Source organism: Melanotaenia boesemani, chromosome 7, assembly GCF_017639745.1.
Source record: "Melanotaenia boesemani isolate fMelBoe1 chromosome 7, fMelBoe1.pri, whole genome shotgun sequence".
Lineage (NCBI taxonomy): Eukaryota > Metazoa > Chordata > Actinopteri > Atheriniformes > Melanotaeniidae > Melanotaenia > Melanotaenia boesemani.
Genome location: NC_055688.1, coordinates 18,720,676 through 18,734,514, shown reverse-complemented (window position 1 = coordinate 18,734,514; position 13,839 = coordinate 18,720,676). Strand labels below are relative to the sequence as shown.

The 13,839-nt window shown below is 36.9% G+C and overlaps 1 protein-coding gene across 6 annotated transcripts in view; it reads right to left on the bottom strand.

Moving 5' to 3' along the window:
• med12 (mediator complex subunit 12) overlaps nucleotides 1–8,906 on the bottom strand; it is a 31,617-nt gene extending 22,711 nt beyond the window's left edge. For 4 of the 6 annotated variants that reach the window (XM_041991115.1, XM_041991117.1, XM_041991119.1 and 1 more), the window contains exons 1-11: nucleotides 8,767–8,901; nucleotides 7,944–8,048; nucleotides 7,649–7,840; nucleotides 5,788–5,947; nucleotides 4,368–4,543; nucleotides 2,595–2,705; nucleotides 2,021–2,293; nucleotides 1,604–1,750; nucleotides 1,001–1,100; nucleotides 780–916; nucleotides 399–530 (exon numbers count right to left, since the gene is read on the bottom strand). In XM_041991115.1, coding sequence (XP_041847049.1) covers nucleotides 399–530; nucleotides 780–916; nucleotides 1,001–1,100; nucleotides 1,604–1,750; nucleotides 2,021–2,293; nucleotides 2,595–2,705; nucleotides 4,368–4,543; nucleotides 5,788–5,947; nucleotides 7,649–7,840; nucleotides 7,944–8,048; nucleotides 8,767–8,868 — 1,635 coding nt within the window. In that variant the 5' untranslated portion in view covers nucleotides 8,869–8,901. Of the gene's footprint in view, nucleotides 1–398; nucleotides 531–779; nucleotides 917–1,000; nucleotides 1,101–1,603; nucleotides 1,751–2,020; nucleotides 2,294–2,594; nucleotides 2,706–4,367; nucleotides 4,544–5,787; nucleotides 5,948–7,648; nucleotides 7,841–7,943; nucleotides 8,049–8,766 lie in introns of all 6 variants that reach the window. The other 2 variants (XM_041991116.1, XM_041991120.1) reach the window with 1 other exon arrangement.
• Between the last annotated feature and the right edge of the window lie 4,933 nt (nucleotides 8,907–13,839).

The following is a 13,839-nucleotide window of genomic DNA, read 5'->3' as shown; positions in this document are numbered from 1 at the left end:
GGTATATTCTAAATGTTATTTATCACATTTGGGTGGCTTGATGGCTCTGTAAGACCACCAGAGCATAAAGATGTGGTGAAAGAAAATAAATTAAGACCAATGCTTGTGTGAAACAACCAATACCACAAAGTAACAGTTTCAGTTTTGATGAGTAAATTTCAAAACCCATGGGGGTCTAAGTTAAATCAAGAAAAAAAAGGCAAATGAAAGAAAATTTAAATACCCTGGCTTTTTTACTTTTTCTGTAAAATACCAAAAACTCCTTCCTTTAGACATTTATAAATCCTTTCATCCATCCAGTCTCAGTTTGAGAACCTTTCAACTTACAGCAGAGATTAAGCCAGCTTACAGACAGAAACACGTGGCAGTATTCAGCCGGCGGGTGGTGCATTTCTCACCTCTGCTTCTATTTCAGCTTGTCTCTTTTCCAGCAGCTTGGCCACCACCATGGCTCTATGTCTGCCAGAACGCTTACAGCAAACTGCCCACTCACAAAGCAAGGTCACCACCGCATCATCATCAGGTGACATCTGGACACAAACATACATCATATGACACAAGGGCCAAAAATGGAATAATGAGCTGCCTCTTTTTGTTACCTGCTGATCCCAAGATTACAGCAAAGAAGCTTGCAACAAAATTCAATTCAATCAGCATATAAAAACACCATGAGGTTAACTTTAATGCTCAGCGTATATTTCTAATCCATGTAACCTTGCCTCACTGCAGAGACTTGCAGTTAAGTTTAATGCAAAATCCCAAAAGAAATCAATCCTTACCTCATGGCCATCTTTACTCTGGCCTGAACCAAATATCCTGTTGTAGAGTGAATCCAATGAGTTGTTAAAGTCAGACTTCTCAAAACTGTGGTTGTCTAAAACCTCCAGGGTGTGTAGAACTCTCCCGATGGTGAACCCTGGCAAAAGATTACATTATCTTGTTGTAATTGTTGCTACAACTTGTGAACTGGTGAGAAGATGAAGGGATGCAGATTTCTTACCAGCTGTCGTCTCTTGGCATTTATCAAATGACCACCTGAACTCCACGGCCTGGCCTCGCTCCTTAATTTGCTCCTCAATTTCTCGCAATTTTGCACGAACCTGCAGCAAATGATGGATTCAGAAAAACATCTTCCTGTCAAAGTCATGTTGAAAAACTAAAGTACTTCATATCTAATAAGATGGCCAAGAGAAAGGGAGAGAGAGAGAGAAAAAAAGATGGCCAAGAGCTTCAGTTTGGAAAAAAACAAAGTAAAAATATTCAAAAATTACAACACTGGATTTTTAAGGAGTCAAGTTTCTCAAAACAAGAATTTCAATTTGAGGTGAGAAACCTTTTGGGCACTGAATGGATTGTACCTTTTTTTCTCAAGCATTTAAACTGACATATTTTCTATGTTGTGTCGTCATTGATTAACTAACATTTTGCTTTTTGTACCACTGTTTAATATGCATTGGGGAAGAAAAAAAAAACTTCATGTGCAAATAAAAAGCCAATCGCTGCCCACACTAGCATTCAATTTGAAAGACACAACTAGTACAAAAAGAGAGAGGAAAAAAAAAAAGTGAACAGCATACCAAAAGTACCAACAGAGATACAGTACCTGCTGTGTAAAAGCAGTGTTTCCTCCTGGCATTGGCAAACTGGAGGGGGCAATGGGCAGGAGGTCCAGAGGTGAACCAGTCTTGTTTCTGCTGTCAGTTAAAGAGTAATGCCACACGAGAGCACTGGGACAGCATAACACTATGCTCTGTTGTAACAACAAAAAGACAAAAACAGCAGAGGAAAGGAAAATAAAAAGGAAAAAGTCAGCCATGTAATTTTAAAAAACTGGAGAATCTCTCATTACAGAAAGAAAAACAATCAAAATACCACTTGCAGAGCATGTGCTCATTTGTACAAATGCATCTTAAAACTTTATGTACTTTATCCATGTTGGACTGTTGGTGGGTTGCATGTTTTAACCAACTGCATATATATAACTTTTACTAAGACTTTCTTTTTGGAGAGAGCACAGTACCTGTAACATGCAGCTGAGGCCAAACACCAGAGGCCTGTGCTGAGGGCAGATGTAGAAATCAGTGAAAGGTGTCTGGGGCTGGTTACCCCCTGCTGGCTGGGAAGTTGGGGTGGGGGGCAGAGCGTTGGCTTGCTGTGTCAAGATGCCATGGGCTGGATGCCCACCTGTGCCAGGGCCCAGGCTCCCATCACTTAGCAACAGGTTGAGTCGGCGTGTGCAGAAGTAAGCCAGTCTTCGTGACAAGTAAGCAGACTGTACAAATTCCCCTGAGTACTGTGGCACAGAGGAGAGATTCACAGCATTACCCACAGCACTCAGTGTCCATTAACACCAGTCAGCTTTGCAAGCAGAAGCAAAAAAAAGTGATTGCGAGTCCCTGTGGGTGCTGTCAGGAAAGGTCAGCAGCGCCAGATGAAGACACAGAACATGATAGACTGTTGACAGCTGGGGAAGCCTGACATAACAGTGCTGCTTTGTGTAACTGTACAGCTGCAGGGCCGCTAAGCTGGACCACATGTTTCCCAAAAGTAACCCGTTTGTGCATGAGTCCTGATGTGAAAAGGGCTGTGTTTACCTGTAGTAGGAGGGGCAGGAGAAGTCTGAGAAGCTCGTCTTCACCAGGTCGGACCTTCTCAAAACACTCCAGCACCCATGTCAGGAACTCGTGTCTATCTAACATACCATCCTGGACACGGAAAGAAAAACAAGATTATTTTCATGTCAAGAAGAAAAACACAAAGATAATACAGAACTTATTCATTAATCATTCATTAAATACAACACAACGGCATTGTTTGAAAATGATGGGAGAGCGCAGAAGTCCACATCAGATGGACTTAAGAAATGACACCATTCCCTTGGAACATCTGACACATAACGTCATATCTTGGAAGATGCCAGTGAGTTAGGAGAGTTTAAACAAGTCACCTGAAATCTTCGCCTGATCATATGAGATTTGTAGTAGTGTTTCCATACCCCATAATGATAACTTGATAATTAAACATCCTATGATCAACTTATTGAACAACTTAGGGCTGGGCGATATGAACCAAATCTTATATCTCGATATTTTTTACCTGAATCACGATATACGATATCCCAAATTTCCCTGAGGACTCTCCAAAGGGATTAATAAAGTATTTCTATTCTATTTCTATTCTATATCTCAATATTTTTTTTTTTTTTGTCAAGCAACCAAAGAGACAGTTTTAATTTACAGCCTTCAGTGCTAAATATACTTTTATTAAAGATCAGCAGCACATGTGCATTAAAACAGCTGACTGAAATTAAAGTACCTTTATATTAAATTTTAATGCTCCTAAAACAAAATAAATTCAAAATACTTTTCAATGACCATAACAAAAATACAGCTTTACAAAATGCAAAAGAAAAGATGCTTTTAACTCAAAACAAGCTATATCGATATAAACAATATTCCCTCCTATATTGCATCTGATAGTCTCGATATATTTGAAAATCTCGATATATTGCCCAGCCCTAACACAACTCCTCTAAAAATCTCCAAAAAAATAAAAGCTGCCTCTTGTGTTTGTAATCAAATCAGATTAAAAAGTTAGCAATGCCTAGTTATAAAAAGAAAACATATTCTTTAATAGCTAAAGTTGTTTGCATAAGCAGCTTGAGAAAATGTTTATACTGAAACTGATTAAATACTCTTATTATGTAAAAGTTAGCGATATTCAAATTTTGGGTGAAAGTTACCAAAAATGTAAATAGTTCATGTGACACTGACATTATATAATGAATGTAGGGCATTTAAGTAGAATTAGTCAATAATAATGTCTTCCTTTTAAACAACTAATAAAACAAAAGCTAACAACAATGGTGGGTACTCCACAGCATAAAAACGTTAATGTCAACTTGTCTTGTATTAGGTGTTGTCTGGGTCGTCAAAATATGAACAGTTTGAAGAAGAGGACTGATTAGAAACAAGTTACCATTGAACCAGAACATTTAGTGGTTAATTTAATTTAATTTATGGTTCAGACACCCCCCCCCCCCTTTTTTTTTTGTGGCTTATCACCTTGTTAGAGATCATCATATTAGTACTTAGTACTTGATTAGTACTTAACATTGAACAGTTGTGCATGTACATTAAAAAGTTTAGAGAAAGTCAAAGTAAGATCACCTGTACAGGTTATAGTGCAATTTAGGTACATTCTGACATCCTACAACAAGCCAAATATCCCCAACTTTTTGTAAGTAGTGTATATGGAAAAACTATTGCCAGCAACCAGTAACAACCCTTAATACCAAAGTACTACCATTAACAGTCCCGTGTTAATCCTGACAGTGTTCAGCTTTAGACATAAGGTAGTGAACTGACCTGAAACATGAACATGGCCAGCTTCTCGTTGTATTCCCATTGCTTCATGGCTGTGTCCACATCCGTGGGCATGGCTGGAAGAGGTGAGCTGCAGCCCTGACTAGGGAACTGTCTATAAAACTCTGCCACCTTCTGAAGCTGCTCCCAAAGATACTTAGTAATGATCTGGGTCCATTCTGCACACCAACAAAAACATTTTAAAATGACCAAAAACGTTCTATGTTGATGATTTATTGCTCTTTATTTAAAACCCTTGTAGCACATTTCCTACCATACTATCCCTGTTCTCTGAATTTGGTAGATTTTCAGATTACAAATTAAACTGGCACAAAAGTGAACTATTTCCTTTAAACAATAAAGCAAATTATTTAGATTCTTCTTTGTCTCTTTAAACCAGCAAAGTAATTGTTTACCTACCTTGGAGCTACTGTTATAAGGAAGCTTAAACTACTGGAAAACTTCCCAACACTTCTAAATCAGATCAAAATGGTCACCTCTATTCATCACTTTACCTGAGCAGGTTCTCCCTAAACTTCTGTACCTTTTTAAATGAGTTTCAGATTTCAGCCCAAAGTCTTTCTTTAATAGTTTGGATTCTACATTTTGTTTCCATATATATGGAAAGGTAAACACCCATGGGTTTCTTGAATACACCTACAGAAGTCCAAGCCAAATGGTGGGCAAGCGTTACCCAATTTTTGTCTGTACATCCAACCTTTGTTGTACTGGGCTAATGGTAGACAGAGCAGATGTATATCTTGGTTGTCTAAGGTCCCGAAGGTCATTTCAGCTCAAAGCATCCCTTTGGCAGCCTTGTTAGACACCTCGCACCCTCTCAATACCCCACCCAATAACTAACCCTCAGAGTGGACTCAGTTCAGAAAATGTTTTAGACATTTTAGTTTTTTCCATCAAAGTCCTATTTTATCTGACTATCTCTTCCCTCTTTCATCTTTGGATCAGGCTTTTAAAAACTGGCAGTTTCTGGGTATAAAGTATTTAAGGATTTATTCATTAATAACTTTCCTTATTTTGATCAGCTCTTAAATAAATTCGGCATTCCAAGAACACACTTTTCAGATATTTAAAAGTTTGGCATTATCTCTAAAGCCAGTTACCAGGTTTTCCAGAGGCTTCTCAGAGCTCTGTAATAGACGACATTCTTAGCCTGTAGCCTTTTGTAAGAAACCTGATTTTGGGCTGTCATTCTACAAATAGTCTGTATAAAATTTATGCTCACTTTTCCCTATTTTATGTGGCTGTGTAATGTACAAAGGTGCTCTTTATGTTGTTAATTTGGTTGAAAATTAAATAAAGATTGTTAACTGAAAAAAACAAAACACCAAAACACACAACAAATCCTCTATCTGACCTAGGTACTAACAGCACAAAATAATGACAGATAAGATAATTAACTTACCTATACAAGGATCAATTACATGTCTCTTCTTGACTTTAGTTTCTGTGATGGCTGCATGATATGCACAGGTCATCTTGATCATCCATGCTGAACGCATCACAGGGACAAGGTACTTGGCCAAATATCCAAAAACTTCCTCTTTTTTGCTAAATATTGGTACCTGAGGCAAAAACATATCATGTGGGTCAGTTATAAGAAATTAAGAAAAAATTATTTCTCTTTAAAAAAAAAAGCAAAAAATAAAATTACTAAAACATTTAATTTTTTTCAAGCAAAATACAGTAATAATTTTCCAAAAATCTGATAGTAGTAGTATTAGCAATAATATTTAACATAACTATAGCATAAAAACCACAAAATTAACCATTTAAACTAGGTGCTTATATTTTAAAATGCTTAATCTATTTGGAAAATGAATGCAACTAAAGACTTAAATCATCAATCTACTTTGTTATCAAACTGTTAAGTTATTCTTTGAGTCATTAATAAAGCAAGTTAAATATAAAGAGCAAACAATGTATTATGTTTTTACAGTGAATGTGGAAGCAGGATTAAAACAGAATACATAAGAAATTCAACAATTTAGGAATAGTGTTTTTAAAATATGAAAAAATGAACAAAATCCTCTACATCACTTGATTTATAGAACCCACACAAACGCCTTTATGCAAGGAACAGAGCTAAACCCAAATACTGAATGGCCATGATGTTCTGGCTGATACAGCGCTGTGTCATAAACGAACGGTTGCATAGCAGAAATCACAGCATGGGCTCAGAAACCTGTCGCCTAACACAGCTTTTTATACAAATGCTGCTGCCTTTCCTGGTCCAAGCTCATTAAAGATGGAATGAGTACAAAATGAAGCCAACTGACTGACAGGTAGCAGAAAGATGGCAGTCAGCAGTCCCAACATCATAAATCTGAAAAGTCATCTTCATACTCTCTACCGCAGTCAGTTCACCAACTTGAAGTAGAAGTTGTAGCTGCAGGTCCATCTCAGCAGGTGGCTTATGCCAACTCTTTTGAATGAGTGAGTCAACAAAAACATGATGGTATCTGCTAGCACTCTTTGACTGACAGTGTAATATGGTATATAGCCAAATAAATTCAGCCGTTGCAAACAGTGGAATAACAGCTTTTTAAGAAATGTTGAAAAAGTTTAATAAGCAATATGTATTACCAGACAAAACATAGTTCTGAAAAAAGTGCAATCCCCAAGTTGTATAACTGAACGAAAGAAGACATTTTCAAGCATGCGAAAGAAACTCACTTTCAGTCACCCTCTACAGAAATTTATTTACAAAGCCTAAAATGAAAGCAGGTTTAATCCTTATTTAGGTTTGAGTTGCTTTGGCCTATAATAGGCTACAAAAAATTAAAACTTATTCAGCATCTCAAAATTTGCCTTAATAAAACTATGAAGCTTGCTAATAATGCTAGTTCTCATTCTCAATACAAACAAAATCCATTTTGGAAAAAAATTGGTGCCGTCACATCATTATGTAAGCGTGATTAAGTACAAATGGGACAAGGTGAAAGGAAGTCAGCTTAAGCATGTTTGTCAAGTGTAGGGCTACATTATCGGACCTTGTTAAGTTTTCTTTCCTCTATATTACCACTGCCATGCCATTTATCCAAACTGCAAAACTGTAGTAATAAACAGAAACATCACAAAAATTATGTACAGAGAAATTCAACCATGCACAATACAGATGGTGAAAAACAATGTTTTCTCCTATTTTTATTACCATTAAAGCAAATTACTTATTATTCTACTTTATTTACCTGAGCAGTTACACCTCTAAAAGGAAGACATCATTTAGTTATTCTTACAAAAAAAGAGAGAGACCAGTTTCTCACCTTTTTAGCCAGCTGCGTTAGAGGTTTGGTCCCAGCTAAGTCTGTGAACCAGTTGTTGATGGAGCTCTGTGACCTTGCTGTGACAAGCCAGAAGTTATCCTTCTGGTTGACTTGTGGTTTACGCTTGCCAGTATCTGGAAACGTGTTGTATCTCAGCTTCTCTGCAATGATGCTGCTGAAGTTTGAACTGATCTGTAAAGCAGCATGGGCAAAACAGCAAAGAAATAATAATAATAATTGTAAAAAAAACTTTCATGGAGACCAGAAACTGTGGTTAAAATGCTAGGGTCGTTACCTTTGAGGGATTGAAGTTGACATTTTTGGCACTGCCATGTTCATCACCAGACACAGCTGGTTGGTTATTGAATCCTTGCTTCACATTCAAAGCAGTCAACTCATCCTGCAATGTACATACACTTAATTCAGTACTAGAGGATAAAAAAAAACCCATGCAAAACTAGCTAGTACTACTCTGACCTTAGAGGATATGTGTTGGATTAGTTGAGCAAACACCAATATGAGTGACATAATTGTAACGTAATGTTAGTAAATAAATTCATTAAAAATAAATAAATAACGATGAGCGCAGAGGTATAGATTCTCAATCAACATCCCAGGTTACATTTGGATTTATAAAACATCAAGAGCAGGCAGCACTACCTAGCCTAGCTAGGCTAAACTCCAATTAAAACTAAGCACAGCAATTAGCATAAATGACACTTTGAAAAAATGAAGATTAGCTGTGCTGTTTTAGCTAACGTTAACTCGTAGGGATCAAAATAAGCTTAAAACAGTCACGCACAATTTAAAAATCTATCGTTTTATGTTCTCCGCCATAAAGCAAAATAGTGAAGTTTATTTCCAATTCTAACGAAGCCGTCAGCTAACGAGTTAGCTTAGCCAACTATTATCAAATGAGCCGGCTGTTTTCCAAGTAAGCTGGCAAGCTGGCTAACAACCTGACAACTAGGAGCTGTTCATTGTTATGGCTAGGCCCAAAACGTCTACAGGGTTGCTAAACAGGCTAACTAATGTTAGCTTGCACAGCTTCTTTGCTGAGAATTTTCCCAATAAAACATCCTTCCTGGACTTTCATATTGCACATCGTGAGACTTCACCTCTTTTTGCTTCGGATCTTGGGGATAAACGTCCGGAGGGCCGAGCCGGGGCCGCTTTAATGGCCGGTGTTCGTAACTTAAGATCCCGAAAGCAGCCATCATCCAGCGGCATCACAGCCAAGACTCTCCTCCTGCCCAGAAGCAGCCAGACTCGAGCTACAACGACACACACTTCCGGTACCCCCCTCCAACCTGGGACATGAAATAAAACTACACTATCACAGAGATTTTTTTTAATATGCCAAAATATGGGACATAGATAAATTAACACAAAAATGCTAAACTGGAGCCAAAGTTGGAGAAACTGCAAAATAACCAGACACCAAACAAATCACCAGAAATATACATTAGAGATCATGTAAGAGACTAAATTACAAAATAATGAAAAACAAAAAACATAAGGCAATGCACCTGTTACATAAAAGCTATTAGAGGGTTTTATATTCACAAAGGCACGTTTAATTAAACTTAGCACATAAGGCTGTTTGTGTATTGTTGACTTTTTTCTTCTTTTCCGTTCTTGTTTTAAACGATCCTTGTAGGCAACAAATCTTGTTGGCAAACCTGTTTATTTCCTCCTAAATAGTGTCACAATTGTAGGGAAATGCATTTGTGGGATGAGCAGTAGAGTTGATTATGTGTCTGCAGACCAGGAGACATGCAGATTCAGACCCACAGTTCTGGACCCGCGCTTCCAGGCCCCTAATGTTTTTGCAACAGTGTCACCTACTGGATGAGTGTAGAACCGCAACTGCATTTCTAAATGAGCATGTCCTCCATACCCCAGATGAAGTTGCGGTTTCCAGACCAAACTGAAACGACTTAATCAGCATCCATGCTAAATAAATATTTTTTTCAAAATCTATACTTTTAAAACTATATTAGAAGTTCAGAGCTTAAAAGTTGCTTTTCACCCAAATAAAAATACTAATTGGTTATTTAATTGCTCAAGAATCTTTAAACAGGAATTTCCATGTTGAGATCAATACTTAGATTCAGATGAAGCTTAAAAATCTATTCTTACAACAGCTTTGAAAGTTTATTACTACATAAATGATAGAAGTTTAAAAGTTTAACTCACCCCTATGAGTTTGGCTTATTACACCAAACTAATAAAACACTTGCAATTGATTGAGTTTGTTTAATCTAAATACATTTTTATTATTCTTTATCACACAGAAATATGTTTTCTTGTGTACATTTATATAGCTTCCACACATGTGCTTCAAACTTACTGAACATATAACAGGAAATGTCTGGTCTTTGGTGTCCAGTCTTCATTTTGTTGTTTGGAATTTGAAACATTCAACAAGTTTAAAATGTTTTAATAACTGATCACAAATCAAGTAAATCTGCAAAGAGACAGACAGACAGACAGACAGACAGAGAGAGAGAGAGAGAGAGAGAAAACAGTTATCCATATTATGTAAATATCAGTCAGAAAGGTCGGAAGAATCTTTACAGCAGGCCCTACATAGGTTGGACAGGTTTGTCTTTACTGCATCTGTCCAGGTTGAAGAGATTTGCTCTTGCTGAACTGTTGTGCAACTTTTTTTTTAATTTAATTTTTTTTATCCTGTCCCGTCCAGCATTGTAGCCAATAGAATAATGGTCTGGCTGCTGTGTTACGTAGAGCAGATTTGCTCTGCCAAGAGGAGCTTTATGGGTATGAGGCTCTTCTTGTTAATCTGTTTTGTTTTATTATTTCTTTATTTGTATAAATATAATGTTTTATCTTATTTATCAAGTATTATGGAATTTGTGTAATCTTGCTGGACCTGACCGAAAGGGACACAAAAAAAGGCTAGCAAAGGAGATAAGCGAAAAGGAAAGTGGACAAAACTAAGAGACAAAGATACAGCAGATAGAAGCAATGCCCCTTCAGTTCAACTTAACACCAGACAACCAACTGCTACACCTGTACAGAAACACAACAGAAAATTTCTCACAGCTTTTACTGGTAAACTAAGCTGACAATCATTAGGAGTTCCTAAAAAAAAAATAACCACAACAACTGTAATAAATAAAAAAAAAAAAAAATAGATAAATAAAAAAAGAAAGAAAGAAAAAACCCTAAACAAAAATGGCTTGTGTAATAATCCACTGGACAACTCAGTGACTGTGTCAGCATGTAGAGTAAGAGGAGTCAGGATTGAGCAGAGATGAATGTGATCATGCAAATCTGACCACGCCTCCACGGAGGCAAGAGGCAGATTAGGGCGGCCCAGAGACCCAGATGATCAGCAGCAATCCGAGAGCACAAACCCAAGCCCCCCCACCACTAAGACTACCTCGGACTTACCTCAAGGGCGCAGAGGAATGCCCCTCCCCCCAAGGCAGAGGCATTGTGCACCTTAAAAAGAGTGCTTAATTAGTTCAAATGAATATTTTTCAAGAATAAAACCTCCAAATATAAGGTATATAGTTATATACATGTAAATACTGATAAACCAATATGAATGAATACTATCCTTCATGTTGAATATTGTACATGATGTAGGCTAATACAAAATTAACTTTTAGCATTCAGTACAAACTGCTAATATTCGTTTCTGTAATGTGAATACTTCTATTAAATCGCTGACCTGTATACATTTAATCATATCATCCGCTTCATTACTTTAATAATTCATTTATGTTTAACTCGTCATGGAGCCTCAGTTCCATTAAACCAAGTGTGCGAGTCAAACTGTTAAGTTCCAAGAAGCTAAACTAAGTACTAACCTAACCTAGACTGCTATCTTTCAAACTATGGTGGTAAATTCTATTCTATTCTACAGTCATTTGGCAGACGCTTTTCTCCATAGCAACTTACATCTGAGAGTAAGAACAACACGAGCAAGAATTCAAACAGCATGGGACATCATAATTAAGTGGTAGTCAGACTGCTGTGAGTCCAGTAGGACCCAGGTGTTTGGACCCAGTAAATATTGTCAAATCATTTTAAACTTATCACAGTAAAACCTTAACTTCTTTTTTTTAATTTCAAATAGACAAAATAGTTTAATGTCATTAAGCAATGAGATTCACATTCAACACTTACTCTTTGATCGTCATGCACATTGTTCTTCAATGAATTAGGGGATCCTGTTGGAAAAAGACAAATTGTCTAGAAGTGGTCTCGGGGTCTGCAGACAAATACTTCTTGAAGCTTGCCAATATTCTCTGCCAATGGCAGTTTATCCTGCTCTTGACGTCTGTTTAGATATTGGATTGGATGATTGAAGTCTAAGCTGGCAAGCTAACAATGTATTCATTTAACAAACAGAGGCCTTGGTAGCATGTAAAAGAACCATGCCCCTCCAGCCACAACAGTCTGGCACCTCCTCTTCATACTGGTTATCATCTTGGTCACACACTGCTGTGGGGTGGTGTCCCATTCTACAACCAACATTTGTGCAAATCAGCCAGTGTGGTAAGGTCACTCTTAAACAAACAGCATGTCCTGGCTGATCCCTCATGTGCTCACTGGAGTAGAGGTCAGGTCTGCAGGCAAGCCATTTCCTTTTTCTCCATCCTCTCTTGATAAACCCCACTCTGTAGGAGTGAGCGTTGTCATTTTGGAAGAGTTCGGTCCCAGACTATGTAGTTATGGGATTTCCATTGCTTGGAGAATCGCATCCCAAAACCTCTTTTCTTTAAGGTTTACTTCCAGTGAAAGAGATACCACCCCACACCATTACACTACCGCCACCAAAAGTTGTTACCCGATCAGAATCAGAATAGCCATCTCCACATCTTCATAATCTCAACTGTTGCAGGGTCCATAATCACAGGTGCTGCTGTGTGCCAGAAACTCAAAACAAGGCAGACACAAACACACACATTTATATTTATAATTACATATATATATATATATATATATATAACATTAAACCATGTTTCATTGTGCACAATATCATCAATGTGCAATGATGATAAAAGCATTAATTTATTCATTCATTCATGTAAAGACTCCCTTTTATGTGCAAAACACTTTACACAGATGCACTGACTTATAAAAATATTTTATTAAAAGAAACTTTATATTAAAAATCAAATATTAACAAAAACATTGCAATATTACAATCTCAAGTGTACAAAGGCAATCTTGAAAATGTATCAAAGCAATAGGAAAATATTGCACCTTTTCATGATTGTTCAGCACATTTGACTATAAGGCAGAAGACTACAATCCAAAGTATTTTTTTATAAACATAATATTAAGGACACATCCTAATGTTGATCATCTTCAACATGTTGCAGATAATATATTGTACCTTCCAAATGTAATGCAATAATACTTTTTGCTTAACACCAGAACTGCCACGCTGGTAAAACATTAGAAACAGTGTAAAATATGAAGATTTTAATCTTCAGCATTTTGGAAATATTCGCTAACTTCAAAACACAGTACTGTACTTGAATCCAGTATTTTAAACAAACAAAAACAAAACAAAAAAGAAAACACGCCTGCTTGCATGGCTAATAACCTGAACATGGTGACAGTTCTGGACACATGTCTCACCTGTGAAAGGTGAAGAACAACAACAAAAACAAGAATTTTCTGCATGTTTTAGACAATATCTTCTAACAATGAATAACACGTGACTTTCTTCTTTAAACGTACACTGTATTGAGTGCCTTCAAACAAATAAATTGCAGTTAAAAATATCAACAACACTATAAATATTGCAACATTCTCTGATTAGCATGTAATTCCTGTACCGTAAGGTCTTAGTAACAGAAAAGAAAGAAACACTAAAACTAATTTAGAGTCTCACTGATTAACAGACTTCCAAAGGAAAAGGAAGCACCACATGAAACATAAAGTGCTGCTGTCAGAGTTTTAACTCTGCTTCACTTGCAGTTAATTATTTGGCCTTCAAGAAAGGACTCTTGTGGCACAGAAGTGACACGGAGTCAGCTGTGCCTTACTTTGCATACTGAGATTTGATGTATTTTGTGACAGAAATGTAGTCCCTGGGTCTCTGATGTGATAAAAAAAAATCACAGACACTGTTACATATAGTAGCCATCATTGTATTTTGAGATGTACTACTTCACATCATGGTAGGATTGAATTAACTGTTA